General features: G+C 37.9%; 1 protein-coding gene and 1 pseudogene across 1 annotated transcript; both read left to right on the top strand.

Moving 5' to 3' along the window:
- The first annotated feature begins 3,208 nt into the window (after nucleotides 1–3,208).
- LOC149768133 (AT-hook motif nuclear-localized protein 10 pseudogene) lies at nucleotides 3,209–8,740 on the top strand (annotated as a pseudogene).
- Nucleotides 8,741–13,294: 4,554 nt separating this feature from the next.
- Nucleotides 13,295–19,864, top strand: LOC103711820 (uncharacterized). Its single transcript, XM_089929752.1, has 7 exons — nucleotides 13,295–14,117; nucleotides 14,450–14,593; nucleotides 15,120–15,196; nucleotides 16,498–16,594; nucleotides 16,687–16,728; nucleotides 16,998–17,569; nucleotides 19,126–19,864. Exons 1-7 carry the CDS (start codon nucleotides 13,328–13,330, stop codon nucleotides 19,711–19,713), a joined length of 2,310 nt encoding a protein of 769 aa, XP_089785878.1. The 5' UTR covers nucleotides 13,295–13,327; the 3' UTR covers nucleotides 19,714–19,864.
- The last annotated feature ends 112 nt before the right edge of the window (nucleotides 19,865–19,976 follow it).

The following is a 19,976-nucleotide window of genomic DNA, read 5'->3' as shown; positions in this document are numbered from 1 at the left end:
TCCCCAAAGAACACCCAAATCCTCAGCAAGACCTCTGTCCTCCGAACACTCTCTCTCCTCCATTCCATCTCCACTCCCCCCCTCCTCCGAAGCTCAGGTGAGCATATCTTTCCACTCAGCCCCCATGTGGGTATTTTGGGAGTACAAACTCCTCTTTCTCTCTCTCTAGAAGTTCTATTTTCTTTATTTTTGTTGTAGGCATGATAGGAGCAAGCGGATATGTATGGACGAGGAGAGCGGGAGGAGGGACAACTGCTCCCTCGCCACTGCAGGGGCCGGAGCGCCGGCGTCGCGCCACCAAGGGCAGGCGGTGGCCGGGAAGGGGCTGGCCATGGCCTGGGGCTTCATGTACTGAGGCGAGTGGGGACTTGTTTATTTATTTTTCTTTCTATTTTCAAATCCTATTTTCCTCATGCTGGTGTTCAGATCTCCTCCCCTCTCCTTGTTTATTTGTTTTTCTTTCTATTTTGGGAAACTTGACTCCAGGTGAAGAGGAGGAGGAAAAGGAGGAGGGAAGATGGTGTTCAGATCTCCTCCCCTCTACGAGTTCTCCAGCACTAGGTTCGGCATCACCTCCTCCTTTTTTTTCTTTCTTTCTGATTTTCCATTTCTGCACTCTTCTTTCGATTTTGAAATTCCGGCGCAGCGACCATGATCTGGATCTAAGCCTGGGGAATTCGAGTCCCGACCTACATGCGGTCCCCAAGTCCACCTAGTGAAGAAAATAATTTTTTTAAAAAAATTGAAGGCTAACACCGGCTTTGATGCTTTTAGCGACGCTTTTAAGCGTCGCTACAAAATATCGCTAAAATCCAACCTTTTACGATACTTTTCAAAAGCGTCGAAAAAAACTTTTTCCACTCAATTATCGCCGATGCTTCGGCGACGCTTTGCGTAACGTCGGACAGATCTTTACCGACGCTCTTAAGCGTCCGTAAAGGATGTAAAAAACACCAAAAAAGATCATTTTTCCTGTAGTGAAGGGTGGAGACAAAGATGATACATTAGGCTATTCAGTATTAACCCCTTTACATAATTACATCACATATCATCTTTTTCATAGGATGGTTGTGACCCGTCTTCCTAACTCTTATGCATATTCAATTAAACTCTTTCTCGGATACTACAATCCAGACACTTAACAATTAAGAAGAATCATCAAAAACTGAATAACAACTTTATTTTTCTTTATTTACACAAAAATTACATAGCTATAGAATGGATAGCGCCGACGTACCATCTGGCATGCTCACTAGCTATGGGCATGTTGCATCCCTCATGTTCTCTTTTAGAACTAAAGAAACTAATAGTACCGAGCTAGCACTTAAATATACGAAATAGTCATCAAATCATATGCCATCAGATGGCAAATATTGAATAAATCATAGACCAAAGATTTTCAGCCATGAACATTAGTTTCTTTTTCGTAAAGAGGAAATAACTTAGTTGTCTACTTTATTTTGTGCAGAATGATGCACCATAGACAGAATCAATAGGGTGTTGTGACAAATGAAAGATTTGTATCCGTGTGCCGTGGAACAGCACAATTAGTGAAGCTATGGTGGTGTTACTCACAGAAATGAAAGGGCTGGGCGTGGACGCGTTGCCGGTTGTCATCCTTCAGTGGCATCGGGCCTTTGCGGTGGAGTTATGTCCCGGGTCTTATGGGACGAGTCTTCGTTACGTGCATGTTTGGTACCGTAAAATACTGTACTTGTTGATCGGTGACCATCTTATTATTAATGTAGGAATGGGGAGGCTTTCGTACAATCTCTCAACCGTGTGTTAGAGAAACCAACGATGAGGTAAATGTGAGGTTCAGAGAGCCTGTAAGATGAGCAGTGAGGCAGCTATCCGAGCATGCGCAACTCTTTGTAGGGTAAAATATGAACCATAGAGGATCTGTAGCCGTCAAAATTAGATGCATAAATCATGACAAGTCAGCACTTAAGCCTAAGCTTTTGTGCTATCTAATAGAGAAAATTAACATGTTATGAATATTGCACATTATTTCCATTGCATAGCAAAAGGATAGGATCAGGATTCAGCAAACTGCACATGTGATGGATGAGACTTAGCACTGTAGCAAGATCTACGTATGAGCACATCAATTGTTAGCGTACATTCTCTAAGTTTGACGCCACTAAAATTTGAATCCGGGATCTTTTCTAAGAAAAAAAGTCGATTCAAGAGAGAAATTAGCTATTGATTACTTGAATTTTAACATAATGTTAGGATCCTCGTTCATAATATTTTAACGAATATTTGATGGATGGCTGTTGATCATCAAATAGTAAATATTATTGTCTCTTTCACAGCCTACGAATCCTCCCCAAGTTAACGAGGTGAACCGGGTTTGATAGCAAGACCTCAAACCGGTTTAATAACACAGACCCACGTTATATGGGCTTGAAAACCGGTTTAACACCGGTTCCGGGGAGATTATTAGGTAAGCTTATCCAAACACTAATGGGACTCGAGGGCATTCGATAACTTGATCCAGACCCTAAAATAGTTTAGGCCCATGGACGAGCCTTGGGCTCCAAAAGCGAAATGCCCAAAATAGTTGGGCTTTGACTTGGTTTTCAGAGAGAACAAACTCTCCCTGGTCCCAACTCCCAACGAACCCACCCCCCGCCAAAATCGTTACTTCTCCCATCCCCCTCTGGGCCCTCTCTGGCCTCGAGGGAGGCATGACCAAACCTGAGAAAAATATTAACATATCATAATAATTATGTTATATATATAAAGTTATTTTGAACTCCGGAAAGCTGGCAAAGTTATAATTAAATAATATATTATAATAAAACATGCCTAAATTCGTTGATATAAATCTAAAACAATACCAAATTAAATTATAAATCTATGCGAAGCTCGAGCTCTCCATCTGGATAATTTTTTTTTTTCCCTTCTCTACCAAGAATACTTACTTTCGTTTCCTAGTGTTTTCCCCAATTCCACGACTGGGTGCAATGTGGTGCGGCGCCGGTTTGGTGGCGAAGAAAAGATGGAAGAATTAGGATTTTTTTCTTTTCTTTGGCTTGGAGGTCAAGTTAACCCGTTTTTGGAGTCAGGTCAATCTGTCCATGATGGATTGACTCGATCCAGTTTATTTGAAGAGGAACAACCCTTCAATGATATCTATTGAATATCTCATAACTACCCAGTTAATTACTTTCTGCCTCTATATATGCGGGTAGTTGCAAAACAGAAAAATAATAAGAGAACAAGGAGAACATCATATAAAGAAAAAAAATCATTGATCTTTCTCTATATTCTTTCTGACAATAGGGGCTTTTGAGTTATGATCAACCAGCGTTTTTTTAATTTTGTAATTATTCTTACGGCTAGTGATGTAATCCGATCAAGTAAGTATGTTTTTGATCCATTTTGATAATGATAAATTTTCGGCACGCTCTGAAAACTCTAGCGCTTCTTCACGTTCGCGGCATCGATCAATTTTGAGGCAGTGTCATGTTCTCAGTTTCCCCTTTTGCCGTTTATTATCATTCCTTTTTTTTTTTTTTGTGGATTTTATGGATAGGAGGCTTTCTTTTTTTCTTTAAGAAAATTGATAGCAGAATTTGGGTTGATGCAATGCATCATATATGCGGGTGGGTAAATGGAGAAGATTTAGCGGAGATGTAATGCTGATATGCTCTTTCAGTTAATTTCCTTTTTCTGCATGGAATTTGCGTCTTATTTTTCTGGAAATTTTGTGTAGAGTTTCTTCTTTTCACTGAAGGCGTCTGTTCGGGGCTGCAGATGTGATTTAAAGAGGGCTTTTCGTTCAGTCTATGGTACAGTATTATTCTGTACTGAGAAGACGTAAGATTTAGTGGTAGTGCCACGAAAAGAGGTAGCGCATTGGTATTTAGGGTTTTGAAGAATGGATGGTAGACTGAACTCGTCCCAGCCTCTGGGGATGATGGTGGAGAGCAATTCCTATGGAGCTGCAGCACCAAATGGTCCATGGTAGTTCCAAATTCAGAAGGAACGATGCATGGAATCGGTTATCCTTCAATACTATGACTTCTTTGGTAACGAAACCCATGGATTCACCTGTCTCTTTGTATCATGGCGATGGTATGTCGGGGACTAGACCAAGTGGTGTGCTTAACATGGGTGAGCCAATGAAGAAAAAAGAAGGAAAGCCAAGAAAATATGGACCTGATGGTAGCATGGCTTTGGCTTTAATTCCTAGACCTTCCGTTTCGGGGTACTATAATAGTCCAATGTCAGATCCGGGAGCTAAGCACTGGGGCCGCCCTCCGGGATCAGGAAAGAAGCAAAAATTTGATGCCCTGGGTAATTATTATGCTACCTCTTTTTGCTCTTATAAAGTGTATTGATCCGTGATTTATCATTCATATATGAAAAGAATTGCTACAATTAGATGTGTTCCTTAAATTCTAACTAGCTCATTTTACAACACATCTTATATTGGTCTTCATGAAAGAATTCTAGTTTGGTATACTGTCTTGTGCATAAGTATTTGAGTCTTAAAACATGAGCTAATTGGAGTATCTTATGCATATCCATCTTGATGTATTTTTGCGAAGATTTGCCATATTGATACCAGATCCCGTACCAGTACCATCCTATTATATTATCAGTGCACTCGGTACGGTATACGGTTTGGCATATCGAGTGTCGGTACACTCTTCGTATTGTGTACTGGTTTGGTATTGGTACGGTATGGCAAACTTTGATTATTGCAATGCTAATTTCTGCCAATCTAAATCAAGATTTTTTGCTTTGAGCATGTGTTGAAACTTCCTCAAATTTCATTGTGTTAATAGGTCTTGCAAATATGTTGTATCTATCATATCTCTTTTTCTTTTATATTTTCATTTTTTCTTGATGATCTCTTGTAATCAATGAGATAACTATTGGCCTTTCTATAGTCTGCATGGTGCTCTCTCAAACTACTCAAGTTTCTATTTTTGGGATATGGCTAGAGATAAAATGCAAGCAATATATCAAGACCAGAACTTTATTTTAGTTAGCATTTTACCATAGGTCTTATTAGACCTAACTTTTTTGTTTTCTTTATTTACATCATTGTTTTTTTAATTTTCAGTCATTAATGTCTTGATGTTTCCAGTTCTAAAATATTTTTCCATATTCTGGCCTAAATTAACTAATATTACTATTCTTTGTAATTTCAGGATCTTCAGGGATCGCTTTTACTCCACATGTTATTACTGTTAAAGCTGGAGAGGCAAGCGTATAAAAACTGATGCTAGTTTATCTCTTTGTACATTTTTAAGCTCTAATTGCAGGATCAAACTGACCAAAGAAGAGAGGGAGACACGTTACATATCTGTTTTCCCCATAATATGTTCCCTTCAATTTCAGTAAATTCAATAAGTTTTATTATTTTTCTATTTTCATGCCCATCAACTTGATGCTTTGGATCCTTTATTCATAAAGAAAAGGAAGGGGACAAGGAGTTGATCCTGAAGCAGTTCTCAGTGTGTCTGTTGCCGGGAAAGAAAGACGTGTTGGGTCAGTATGTATGAACGTTCTGTTTGATAAATGGTTTGAAGCATCATCCAAATCTTAGTGCCAGCTTATCCAAAGATGGGGTCAATTCAAGGGTTTTAGATGAAATTAACTGCTGCAGCCAAATGTACTCCATGTAGGAGTTGTTTATATAAGCTTTTTACTATTTCTTCATTTCCTTAAATATGGTAGAATTTTTTCTTTAGGAGAAAACTTAATTTTGCAAGTTTGGAAGCATTGCAGTATTAATTTCAAATAGATTTAGAGAACTAAATCTTTTGGCATATTTCAATTGTCAGAGGGCTCAAAACTCATAAGCATTGTATCATCGTATATTAGATTGCTATTAAATAATTTAATGACATATTACACTTTAAACATTGCGGCTTAAACATGTTATTTTCATGATTTTTCCTAAATTTTAAGAAGATGTCTAATTTACATTATCTTGATTTATTCTTCTTCTCTTTATTCTTTTTATTAATTTCAATATATGTTTTTTTTAATCTCTTTAAATTTTCAGTTGAAAAGGCCAAACTGCTAAAATGGCTGAAATCAAAAATCATTTGTTCCAGCTGAAATCAGAGCTTCTGACCGTTGTTTCTAGTGCATAAATTCAGTGTTTTAAGGATGTAACTTGAACTGTTAAAGTATTTGTTTTACATGTTGGCAGATTGCACCTATTTGTTTACCATCAGGAATCAAAAAACCTATATATGCCCTGACCAGTACTTGTTTTAGATAAACTGCTACTGTCTTACAGTAAAAGTGCAGCCAAGACTAGTCAATTAAAATCTTAAAGACTATTATTTTGTAATTTCTGAGAAGGAACCATACAATGGTTTTTGATTTATCGTGAGAAGGAAGGAGGATTTGAAATGTGGAGGAATTGACTGTACTCCTGCCAAAAGGTTCGTTTGATGACATAAAAATGACCAGAATCGGGTGGATCAGTTCTTGGCCGGCTACATATTTAGTTCCAGGATGGCTTTTGTCAAGCTTCTTAGCATGAATATGGAAGTGTCAAGCTTAAGTCAAAGCCATAGTTTGGTTTGGTGCTATACTATGGTTGAATAAATCAAGCCTATGAGACCATCATGCCAACAATTCGATTAAATTGTCCAAGTTATTGCTGCAAGCCTAGGTTACAAGGTTTGTGTAGTAAAGTGATGGATTGCTTCCATCTATTGGTATTTATCCAATGGCCAAGATAAGATTTTAAAAGGATAATTACATTGAATGATTGTAATATTTGAAGTGTCAAAGGCATATCCTTGTTTTTCCTCGTTCGCCATAATATGGCCCTTCTATCTAATAAAGGTTGCTTATCCTAGATCTTAACCTGTAATGACTTATGAAGGCTTGTAATGCTAGAATCTAGTGATACTCTCTCTCCCTCTCTCCCTCTCCCTCTCCCTCTCCCCTTCCCCCACCCCCCTCTCCCCCTCTCCATATATTCTTTATTGTGAACTACCACTCTTGAGCAATGACAGCCTGTGTTGTTAATGAGTGCCAACCCTCAGCCCTCCTATGCTTCTTGCTTCAACTAGCAATCAAACTAGACAGAGGATCTTCATGCTCATAGTTCACTTGCAGAGCAAAATCTTGAAGACCTATTCATCGAGTTAGATGTCTGCTGTAGGTTATATTCAGGTGGGCTTGACAGGGTTGGTTGAACTATATTTTTGTGAGTTAAACTAGTCGGGTCATAAGGGTTGGCCCACCTGTGGTTGAGTCAGGTTCTGTTTGAAGTTATACCAACTAGCATAGGAGGTGGAACCTTCTTGATCCTGACTTATTTAAGTGATCTATAACACTTCTTGGTTGGTAAACTGTGAGACCGATGTAGTTTAAGAAATCTCAGAAGTCAACCTACCTTAGTGGTCGTAGTAAGTGAAATTGAGGGTCTAGTTACTAACCTCTGCTTTTAAATTGGGTAATAGATAATTAGGAAGATCTGTTTTCATAGATTACTGTTGGAGTTAGACATGATATCCTTGTTGATTCTGTATATATAGTAGGGTTATAAGATGTTATGCTGTCAAAGTAGGTGAATGGGTAGCACCAGAAATAGAAGTGAAGGATGGTATATTCGTCACATATGCGGTCATTTCCATAGTTAAACAAAATATCTACAAATTCCTACAATCATACTATACGAATATGTGGATATGAGGATTAAAACAAAGTATGTCAATACCTATACTGCTACCTTACATTGGAATACTTGTTATGTCTAGATGCATTGACAGGTCCACCCTAATTGTTTCTTCTTGTTGGTCTGTTGTCTTTTATACTAAGACTGGACCTTCCCAAACCTGTCTGAACATAACAATTTGTCAAAGACTTTCAAGACTGTACCAACATATAAACGAGTCCTTGGTTTGGTTATTTCAGAGAATCAGGGTGTTTTGTCAGCTGATTTTGCAACTTTCTCTAACCTGAAAATGACTCTCTCTTTTCCCGACTTTGTCGTCTTAGAGTTTTGGTAAATAGGATTAGGATAATAGATCCAGCCACTCTATGCATTAAAACTTAGACAAACCTGTTATCCTGTCAAACGTCAATTCACCACTGATAGCTCGCATTGCAAAATTTCTTGCTTTTCGCTATATTAACCTCACCATAATTTGTTTCACCATTATGCAACTTGTTTAGTTCACTTTCATAGAATATAACTGTACAAATCTTGTTAAGCAATTTCTATACAAGTTACCTTAGCCTACTTAGAGGTAAGACAATATGCTGAAAATTTTGCTGGTCACACTTCTAATTGTCCTTTCATCTATCATAAGTTCTTTGTTTCTTTAATTGTCACTACACCGTAATATATGTTATGGGTTTCAATGAACACTTTCTTGATACTTAGAAAAAGATGCAATTTTCCTTGATTATGTGAGGTGCTGAAACACTGTTTACTACACTATACATTCAATTTTCTCTAATCTGTCCCATCTTTAAGAGTGTGCTCTGCAATTCTTTAGAAAACATTTTTGTTTGCTTAAAGATAAATCTATATTCATCGCATGGTCTTTGTTTTGTTTTGGCAGGACGTGGCTTCTAAAATCATGGCATTCTCACAGCAAGGTCCTAGAACAGTTTGTATACTTTCAGCAAATGGTGCCATCTGTAATGTCACACTTCGTCAGCCAGCAACCTCTTGTGGAACAGTGACATACGACGTTTGAACACAGGAATAAGCTTTGGCTAACATTGTTACTATTGTAGATTAGAGGCATGACATACAAGATTCTTAGTATATAAATCTCTCTTTTTTTTTTAATAAAGTGAGCACTGGTTTTGATTTGCAAGTCCAAATCAGTGCTAAATATTAAATTTTCAACTATAGAGAAATATGAATGTTTTTTATGTCTGTACATAAGTTAATTGTGAAACAATTAGTTATACAGCAAATCTGATAAACTCTATTATATTTGCTGAAGCCCGTTGAAGATGAGTATCATTCAAACATAAAGGTGCAGCTATTCATGCATCCTTGTTCTCCATGACCTAGTTAATTTCTCCATCAATATATTAATGCATTGAGGAATATAAGCAAAACTAATTAATTCAATCTGAAATCCATTTTCTGTTCCCAATGCAATTATTTTGTGTGGACCTTCTATTTCATTTACATGGATAATGAGAAAAGAAGTTGCCTTTTTTTTACATTGCCTGAATGGTGGTAGTTGAGTATAAAGAATGTATATGTTTTTCTAGGTTTTAGTTTGGATAAGTCATTTCTGAATTCTGTTACAATGGTAGTATCTTACTCTAAAGATTCTCACAACTCTCAGATACAGATTATCTGTGTTTAAAATTGAAAATTCCCAGATTTAAACCAAAGAATTGTCCTAACAAATGTGGGAGGACGATAGGAGATGGAAAGCAACCTAATCTAATGGCTGAAGGGGATAATGATATCGGTGGGAGCTATGTTCTGGAGTTCAGCTATTAAATGAAATCTGGATTGTGTTATAAGCAATTTGGTGCCAAGTCTAAAATATTGCTAATATGAGTAAGGCACTTGGGTAAATTCCCTTAAGATTTTTACAATTTTTGATTGATTGATTTAGAGCAACTACTAAACTTGTTTACAAGTAAAAGCCTAAAGTGCTCCAACCACATGATAAGATATGAAAGTAAACTCCAGTTCTATCCTGTGATTGAACATCTTTGTTGACAAAATACATAACCATGTGGTCTCTTCAAGGGAGAGATTGATCCACCTTCAACTAGTTGTCTTACAAAAATCTGTGAAAGAAGCAGCTGCATGAAGTAAAGTAGAGAAGGAAAGAAAATCAGGAAAAAATGGTTTATGAACATCTGAACTATGGTTGTTCGTTCAGTCTGGTTGTGCCTTTTCCACGTTCTGTAGTCTGTGTTGGATCAATCTGAATTTCTATTCTACTTGACTGTTTATTTGTAGCATAAGGGAAGTTGTTCATATCTATTAAGATTTGGTCTTAGTGCAATCTCATTATGAAAACTTCCTCACTGGAGGAACTGTAAATATTGCTGGTAGATCATGATAATCTTCACAGAATGCCGACTTAGCTATTTTTGAAGAAGGGGTAATTAACATCACTTATTTACTGGAATGATAGATTATTACACATCTATCACTGATTCCCTCGGTCTAAAATTGTTTTTGATTCTCTAGGAAAAATAAGTTGCCGAAGTCCTGAAGTCGTCCGCCCACACTCATAAACACAATCTATGCTTGTCTCTGCGTTGTAAGGCCGATAGATACCGATAAGAATATAAATTCATGGACATAAATACAAGTCATAGAAGTAACTAAGAGCAGTTTTTCTCTTCAAATGACCACATAGAAAATATTATCATTGGTAGGTGCCATATAAAATTAAAACCCAACCAAGTTGCTTAAGAGTTTTAATTAATTAGATAAATGATTACCGCCATATTTATACATCGATATGATAATAATCAAATAAACTAATTACTTGGCAGATGAATGACAGTTGATGAATTGTGAAGCAAAAGGTGTATTCATTGTGAGGACTCGTAAGTTGGGAAGATATTTGATGCTTGGCATCAGTTGTAAAGCTGCAAATGGGTCGGGTTGGCCCGTGACCCGACCCGGCTAGACCCAATCCGATCCGAATTGGAGGATCCGTGGGGCTGGGTCGGGTTCTAAAAATGAATTTTTTCTATTTTTCGGGTTGGGTCTGAGTTTATTGAATCTCAATCTGACCCAGATCCGACCCGACTCGTTGTCTTTCGGGTCAATTTTGGATCGTTTATCCAACGACCAGATCCGACCCGACCCGAGCCCATATTACCTCTTTGGGCCTGCAGGCCCACAGACTGCAGCCGAAGCAGGGGAGGAGTTTTTTAGCCCAAAAAAGAGAGTTTAGAGTGCTTGGAGATTTGAGCGAACTAAGATCCAACGGTTCATATCGCGAAATGAGATCAATCATTCTTTCGCGCACCCCGGACCGGACTCGGACCCGATCCGGATCCGAATTTTTTGGGTTGGGTCCGAGTTATACATGGACCCGACTCGACCCGAATGACCCATTGGGTCAAAAATTATAGCCGTGGATCCGATCCGATCTTTAGTCGGGTCGGGTCTGGGTTCAAAATTAGGATCCGAACAAGAAATCGGATCAGGTCGGATCTCAGCCCAACCCGACCTAACCCATTTGCACCCCTAACCAGTTGTTTAAAAATAATCGCATGATGGAATAAGTTTGATACCCTTCAAACAATTCCGACAAATAGATGAATACGGAAACGAAAATAACTTGGACAATTGAATGCTTGCCATTTGAACATTCTCAACAAAACATTAATGGGAGATCAGTTATCTTAAGAAATATATCCTCCATCTCTCGTAAAAAGGAATTTATCTTCCACCTGTTTTTTGGCTACATCGACTTCATCTTGTTAGTTGCTCAATTGACAAATGGATCTTTGTACTATTATACTATTATTCAAGAGGCACAGCTTTTAACTCATTCCACTGGCTGCACATGTTTCTCCAAAAATAAAGCTTACAAATATTTTGGTATAAAGGGACGAGCTTTAGTAGAATCAGTTCGCATGGAAATGATCTAGACGAAAGTTTGAAGCAAATCTAGTTAATTCTATATATGTTACTGTAAATTTAAATTAACTTTGTTACGATCGAATTCAAAAATTTCAGTGAGAAACACCATTGAAGATGCATGTGTTTGCTGCAGAAATTCCTAGTTTGCCAGGTCTAAATTGGTATTTTCCTAAACTAGCAATTTTGATCTCCTTGAGTTAAAAGATGGAATTGACAACTAACTTAGGCTTTATTATGTATATAAGTTGGGGGTTGTCCTAATGATCACGTGGCTAATTAGGGTGCAGGTGGCTCTCCCTTCTCTTATCTTTTTCTTTTAAAAAAATTATATATATTTGTTCTTGTGGAATTTTTTGGCAAAGAAAATTCTTACTTAATGCCTGGTTAGGCAATGAATAATGCGATATTTTCCAAAAAGAAATTATTTGCACTTTCCGCATCGGGGGAAATTTATGCACGGGCAAGGTGATTGAGAGCAACATGAAGCTTCAGATTTTGCTCCAGGACCAATTGATTATTACCAGGCTAATTTGATCTCATTTTTCCTCTCTCCAATCTTTATCACACTCTTTATTTACAGATTTCTCTCTCTTTCCCACGCATGCTACCTTGATTAATAAGAATGGGGGAAGAATGTCACTTCCTCCATCGTTCCTCAAAACAAAAAAGGAAAATTCATGAAAAGAAAAACAGGAAACCAAAATGGGAACTGAGAGAGTAGCTGAAAAAGGATTGAAGTCTTGGATAATAAGCGTCCAAATATTTAGATCTGGCTACAGTGGCTATTCCTTCCTTCCTGTCTTAAGAAAGAAAAAGAGGAAGAATTTGCGTATTCTGTTGCTGGTCCCTTCTGTCATGTTTTGTAGTTAGCATCTTTTTTTCTTTTTCTTTTTGTCCTGATGCTCTTTGCTTTTACGGGAGGCCGTTGGTCTCTGTGTTGGTGACGTTGCTCATTACATGGAAGTATGGAGCATCAGAGGTCTCGACTTGGCAGCCAAGAGGCAACCTGTTAAGGACCTTATTGTGGAATCTAATTGTCCTTGTTACGGAATCTAAGTGTGATATCATTTAGAGCTCTTCAAGAAACGAATATGGAGTTCGGTAAATGGTTCGTAATTTCTGGGGACCATCATATAGATTACTTCGAAGAGCTTTCTGGGAATGACTCTAGTGAGAATCGTGATGCGGTGTCCGAGGGTAAGAAGGTGGATTTCAGTATTGCTCTTAGCGTGGAGGATTGCAAGGGGAAGAAGCAGTCTTCCAAGGATTCTCCAGACCTTGCTGACATTATCAGAGATTACATCTAATTAACCTTGATCTTAAGAGAAGAAAATTCACGGGGAGTAATCCCTGGGAGAAACCCTCTCTAGTAAATTACGCTTGATAAATTCTTGATTTATGCGGAATGGGAAGAGAATTTAAATTGAATACCTAGGTCTCTTAGAAACAAACCAAGTAGCTAATTTGAACCACTCCCATAAGTTAAGAACGGCTTGGCTTCGTGTGGCTTGGCAGCATTTCTTGCTGAAGAGACTTTTACGAAAGGAACGGCGCCTAGCCCTCACAGAATCCGACAGCATGCACATGCACCTTGCATTAATCCTCCAACTGCAAGCAAATTAGCAGAAGAAGGAAGTAAGGCATCCAATCGAAATCACCTTTTGTCATGTCTATATAATGCTCTATTTCATGCCATCCAGAAGCAAGAGCTTTTACCACCTTCCCTTTGAAACCTCCACCATCATGGGCAGTCCAGATGGAGGCATGCCACCTGCTTTTCCTGTTGGAGGCGCCACCATGGGCAGTCCAGGTGGAGGCATGCATGCTGCTTTCTCTGTAGAGGGCAGCATCATGGGCAAGCCTGCTGCTTTCTCTGTAGAGGGCACCACCATGGGCAGTCCAGGTGGAGGCATGCATGCTGCTTTCTCTGTAGAGGGCACCATCATGGGCAAGCCTGCTGCTTTCTCTGCAAGGGGCACCATCATGGGCAGTCCAGGTGGAGGCAGGCCTGCTTCCTCTGCAGCGGATGCAGAGGACACCCTTTCCAAATTTCTGGAGAAGGATATCCTCCAAACGTACGACGCCGTGAACGATGCTATACGGCATGACAACTTGCGGGAGCTGCTGAAGCATGTTGAGGGACCTGTGAACCTATCGGAGGACCCGGTGCTCAGCGTGGTGATCGCCTGCGGGAACAGCAAGCTCGCGATCAAGCTGTTGGAGAACATGCCACCGGAGAAACTGGACGACACGAATTTTAATGGCGACACAGCCCTCCATGTGGCGGTGGAGAAGGGAGATGAGACCGTGGTGGAGGCATTGGTCAGAAAGGACAGCAACCTGCTCCGGGCCGCGAACAAGCAGCAGGAGATCCCGCTGCACAAGGCCGCGCTGTTCGGACAGAGGCAAATCTTCTGGAACCTGGTGAGGCACGGCAGCAACGTTAACGCGACTGCAAGGAGGGAGGACGTCGCTGCAAGGAGGGAGGACGGCGCCAACATGTTGCATTGTGCCGTCATGGGCAAGGCACCCGGTACCACGCACTTTTTTTTGTTTGTTTGTTTGTTTTGGCAAAGTACCATCTCTCTGCTGCTCTCTCGTATTTGATGCTGAGCCCTCTTTATTTGTTGCCTCACTCGCTGCAAAATGATATACCATTGTTAATTTCTTTATGAAATATATATAGAAGCTAACTGTGGCTTCTATGGCATGATGTTGAACCGAACCTCCATCAGTCATATAATCTATGTTGCCGCTGCTTCTTCTTTTTTTAATGGAAACATAATCTATGTTTTTTAAGAAGCACAATACTTTTTATTAGAGATTCGGCGCCACTCATTGCTTGTTCCTGTACATGTTTTGTAGAGCTGGCATTGGAGATAGCAAAAAAGTATCCAGACCTGATGACTCGTCGGAATTCAAACGCTGTCACGCCTTTACAGCTAATGGTGACCATTCCGGAGGCATTCCAACCTCACCTTGGGCCTATTGAATCCCTCATCTATCAATGTTAGCACTCTACTCTCTCTTTTTCCTATTTGTAGTGGTTTGGAGAGAAAATAGAAGTCTCTGATTTTAATGGGATATTGAAAATTAATTGTGCCATCATATTCTCCTTTGCCATCGATTACCTAAAAAATAACCTCGATGTGAACATTCAATATCAACAATATCTAATTTCAGAACCTATTATCGCTTTCTTTCTTTTTGAGAAAACAAACCCTATCATCCTTGGCTTATCTCTTTGAGCAAGCATAGCACAACTGCTCCAATATTCCCTGGTACCTGGGTGCTGTACTGTAGGCCTCAGGAAGACTGAGCGCCATGACCATCACCCAAAAGCCATAAGATATCATAAATTAAGAAATGGTATTAGGTAAAGAAATTGATTTATTTACCTATGGAATTACTTGTTTTGTTTTGTACATCATGTCCTAAGCCATTACTTATTGTCGATCCTTACTATGGTGGGATTCATGAAACTTGTCATAACTTAGCATATACCTTAGTCCCATTTTCTTCTATTCTATTTCAGGGATTCCTTTGGAAGAGAGATATGAAAAGCCTGTAGAGAAGTCATCAGTGCGTGAAACCTCTGATCTACGATACAAGGTAAAGATCAAGTACTAGCTCTTGTATCAACCTTCACGTATGAGGCGATGGCGGACTATAAAAATGGACAACCATATTTCTCAGAAGAAGTGCATTTATGGTTTTATGTGAAAATTAGTAAGTCTTAGATAGTTACCTTATAAGGGGCTCTGGCCTTGTAAGGGACGGGAAGGTGAGATTATAAATTCATAACTAGGATGAGCTCAAGTGGCAACCTTTTGTGGATAATCTGGATATGTGCATGCTGTGACCCCTGTCCAATTTTCTTCTAAAATAAGATCTTCCATTTTCCCAAACCATGGGGAGCAGGGATTTTCGTTCATCATTAGGAGTTTCCCAACAATATGTTAATGGACCCATCCTTGTGATGTTTGGAATGGATTTCTGTTGTTTCAAGTGCCTGGTTTACATAGGAGATCTTAAATAAACACGCGCTAATAAATAATCATTTAACGTTTTCTGTCATATAAATCTAAAACAATTTGTACATATATGACCTAATCAATCTTTTTACATGTCCCCGCCTCGCTTTTCTTCCCTCTTTTCGAGCCTGATATTGGATACCTGTCGAATTATATTCTCGCAGTTGTGAACATTGGAAGAATGCAGTCGGGATGATAAAAAAAAAGGAGCTAATAATACAAAATATTGAGTATTAGAATTATCACTATATATATGTGTGTGTGCGCGCGCCCACCTACAAATCAGCTAGAAAAATTGTTTATTATGAAGAGAATAATTGTTTGAATTCTCTTCATAACGGGTGAGAAGAATGAAAATATCTTTAGGAGAAAAATTGTTTGACTTCTTAATGCAACTTCTAGAATGCATGGAGGGAGAAGTAAAAAGGGAAAATATATATTGCAGAAGGAACCATTCATGTCCAGCACTTATTTTAGATTTATTATGAAGAGAATGACATGTAGATACAATTAATTAAGAAATTGTGCTCCATCATAAATCAAAACAATCAACCTTTTCTGTCATCATGCCCTCATTTCCTCGGCCATCCCAATACTGCATGGCATGTGAACACACAAACATGCGTACTTGTGTCAATGAACGGCATCTATATATCAACTTTTTCGCTATGAAAAATACAGTATCATTGTTTTCATTCCAAGCATCAGCAAAAGAAATATTTCCTAAATATTATGAGACATTCACTAGGGATTTTTTACTTCTCACACTAAAATTTACTCACAATTTTTCTTTTTAATCCAATATATGGATATCTTTATATTCATATGTGTTTATCATCTTTTAAACAATAAAACATGAGGCATGTTGGAGCTATACAGGATGATGAATGTCTACAGCTTGTGACGGCATCTCGAAGAAAATTCCCACCTAATTATGCCTCTTTTTTTGACATGTGGGAATTGGCTTGCATTCCAGGTATTGGCTCTTTTTATAAGTTTCGTAGTTTGAGGTAAATCTATAATATGCTATATTTGGTTGATTTTAATGAACTATATATGTTTTTTCAGTTAGATGGGCTCGGATACTTGTTTTCAACATTTTAAAGCCATGTGAGTTTTAGCATACAAGTCATACTCTTTTCTGGTAAACCTTGCTTCATTATGAGCTTGTTTTATATACTTGATCATAACTTGAATATAGATTAACCTCACAAATAAATGATAAATTCTGAATTTTAATCTCAATTTTTTTGTATAAACTCACTGTGTTAGCACTTTATGTTTATTAAAAATCAACACTTATCTATTTTTTTAGGTTATTTCATTATTTACGCAAAAAAATTAAATTATTAATTTTGACCTCTGTTGTTATTGGATAGTGTCCACCAGAATTCAAGACCTTGAACTTCAGAAGAAAAATCATAAACAAGCTATGGAACTTATTGCTTATTTGGCTAAAGATCTTAATTACTGGGATTTTATTGACAAGGGAAGAAAACCATCAACAGCCCCGAGCGAAAGGTTCCCAACTCCACCAGACATGATCAGCAATAGTACTTCATCGGATACAAACGAAACTTCAAAAAGTAATAAAAATAAAATAAACCAAGGAAGCAAAGAACTTCGATGGAATGAATCGCCTTTAATTCTTGGTGCAGAACTTGGCCTTCATGAGTTTGTAAAGAAAATTTTAACAGTATGTCCAGCATCTGCGTTATTGCGTGACACACAGGGGAGGAATGTCCTTCAAGTGGCAATTCTGCATGGTCAGGAAAAGATTGTTGAGATTATAGAGTCAATGGCCAGAGAGACGAATCCAGTCTTACCGTCTTGGTTGTTGTCTGAAATTGAAGGAAAAACACGAAAAACCATCTTGCATTTCGCTGCTGTCAAAACTGTCAAAAAAAATTTTCCTGCCACACAAATGCAATATGAGCTCCAATGGTTTGAGGTAAGATTGCTAAAAGTTTTTATTCATTTTTGCTACTACCATTAAGCTTCATAAATGAAAAAGTAGCATACAATTCAATTGTTGATATGTCTTATTTGCATAAAAGAATATTTGTATCAAAAAGTATTCTAAACTTGCATATGCAATTTTGAATTTTTCATTAATATTGTTGACATACAACTCTACTTAAGAAGAGTTCGCTAGAAAAACGGGATTTATCTTCTAATCATCTAAGAATATGTCAACCCTTGTATGGATCGTTGACCCTTCTCTATTAACTTAAGGTTTTTGTTCAATTGATTCATTAATATGCTACCAGAGGCATTAGCAAAATCTCAAATATGTTCTCGGTAATTACAAAATGATTTTAAGAAGTCGTCCATTTATCCACATCCACGAATATCTCATGCATAACTATTTTTGGTTACTTAAACCGTTGACCATCTGGTTGATATAAATGGACTATTATACTTTATAATATATATGGTCTTCAAGCTTGATTGAAGTATCAAAATCATTTTTTATGTTATTGCTCAATGTTTCCAAATGGGCTTTGTTTTTGTTTCATTTGATCTTTCTTCTATTTAATTTTTTTCAAAAAGTTTAATAAAGGAATGTTATGTAAAATGGACTCAATCATGCGCATGTGTGTGTTTGTGCATGCCGCAGTCAATAATTTTGAAGTGTATCATGAGGAAATATCTCCAACCTATTAATAACTGGCCCTGCTTATGTTTCTTTTTAAAAAGTAAACATTGGTAGCCAATACGCAATCAATATATATAATTTTTTGATCCAACATTTTGACTTCCTTATATATTTTATGTTACTACCAAAATTAACAACTTGAGATAAGAAAAGCGCACCTAACCTACCAATTTTAATTTCATCATTTCTTATCCAATATCATTAGGGTGTTTCTTGGATTAGAAGCCTTTGTAGATCACCAAGTTGATGTTGAATAATAATATTTGATAAAAAAATTGTTTTAAAAAATCTTGCAAAAGATGTAGGTCAATCATGCAAGCTGAATAGAGCCGATCATTGGTCGAGCTTGGGCATAGAAAATGTCAATCCCAGCCCGAAGCTCGACTAAAAAATGAATATAGTTTAGGCCCGAGGCCTGGCCTATGATCAACTCTAAAGCTAAGTTAATTTTGTTGAGCGTTGTTTCTTGGGCTAACTAGCTTTCACCATCATTTTCATGCTTTCTTCTCCGTTTTTTTTTCTTCTCTTTTCTTTTTAATTATTTTCGTCATGTTCCTCCCTCTTGTACTCATTTCATTTGTAGTAAAACATACGAGGTCTCTCCTTCCATTTCACTAAAAAAAAATAATATAGGACAAGCTACACACAAAGTTTCAAATTATTGATTAGTTCTTTGAAATAATCATATATCTGATAAGAAAAATATGTTTACGTGTGCACGTACACAATGTATACAAAGTTGCTTGTATATCTACTTTGATTACTTTCATATTGGGTGCAGAGGCATTTGGACAATGTACATAAAGTTGCTTGTATATTTACTTTGATTACTTTCATACTGGGTGCAGAGGGTGAAAGGGTTGGTCCGTAGAGATTTAATGTATAGCCGAAACCAAGAAGAAAAAACAGCTCGAGAACTTTTCGACGAGGAACACGAGGATATGGTTCAGGAAGGCAAACGAGAACTGATGGAGATGGGGAAAACATACTCAAGCCTTGTAGCGGCTGTGGTCTTTGCTTCTAGTTTCTCCATACCAGGCGACAAGGATGCTAATAATAACCCAGTTTTCCTGCATAAGACTGCTTTCAAAGTTTTCTCACATGCATATGTGATTGGATTGTCCTGTGCCGCTACAGCTTTGGTATTATTTTTGTCTCTCTTAACCTCACCTTACAGAGTTCAAGAATTCCGCCGCTCGATACCTACGAAGTACTTTTTTGCTAATGTGTCTTTCTCTCTCGCATTGGCGGCTCTGTTAGTGGCGTTCACATGTAACATCTACCTAAATATATATGGTGGAAGAAAGGCACAGACAAAGGATATTGTACCGCTTGTGTGTGAGCTTACCATCTTTCCGGTAGTGTGTTTGTTTGTGTTAGTTTATCGGGGCGCTTCCTTTGGATTTGGCTCCTTCACGCGACATGTTTGGCGTTAGATCATAAAAACCGCTACATGTATCCTTCAACAAGTTCAGTTATGCTACTTTTGAGAGCCAGAGCTTTTCATTTTCTTATTTAATTTGTTGATCTTTTCGAACATGTACTCGTCTGCTGATACATGAAGTTTGCATTCATTACAGCTCTAAATTTGAAATGGTCTATAATTATCTGAATGAAAGTGACTGGACTTTGCTGCATTTTTTTCAAAAAGAAATGATCCATAAGTATGGTGACTGCAAAGACTCTCTCTTATATAAAA

The sequence above is a fragment of the Phoenix dactylifera genome, chromosome 3, assembly GCF_051530095.1.
Source record: "Phoenix dactylifera cultivar Ajwa chromosome 3, Ajwa_hap1_PhDact_Kaust_v1.1, whole genome shotgun sequence".
Taxonomy (NCBI): Eukaryota; Viridiplantae; Streptophyta; class Magnoliopsida; order Arecales; family Arecaceae; genus Phoenix; species Phoenix dactylifera.
This window is presented reverse-complemented; position numbering and strand designations above follow the sequence as displayed.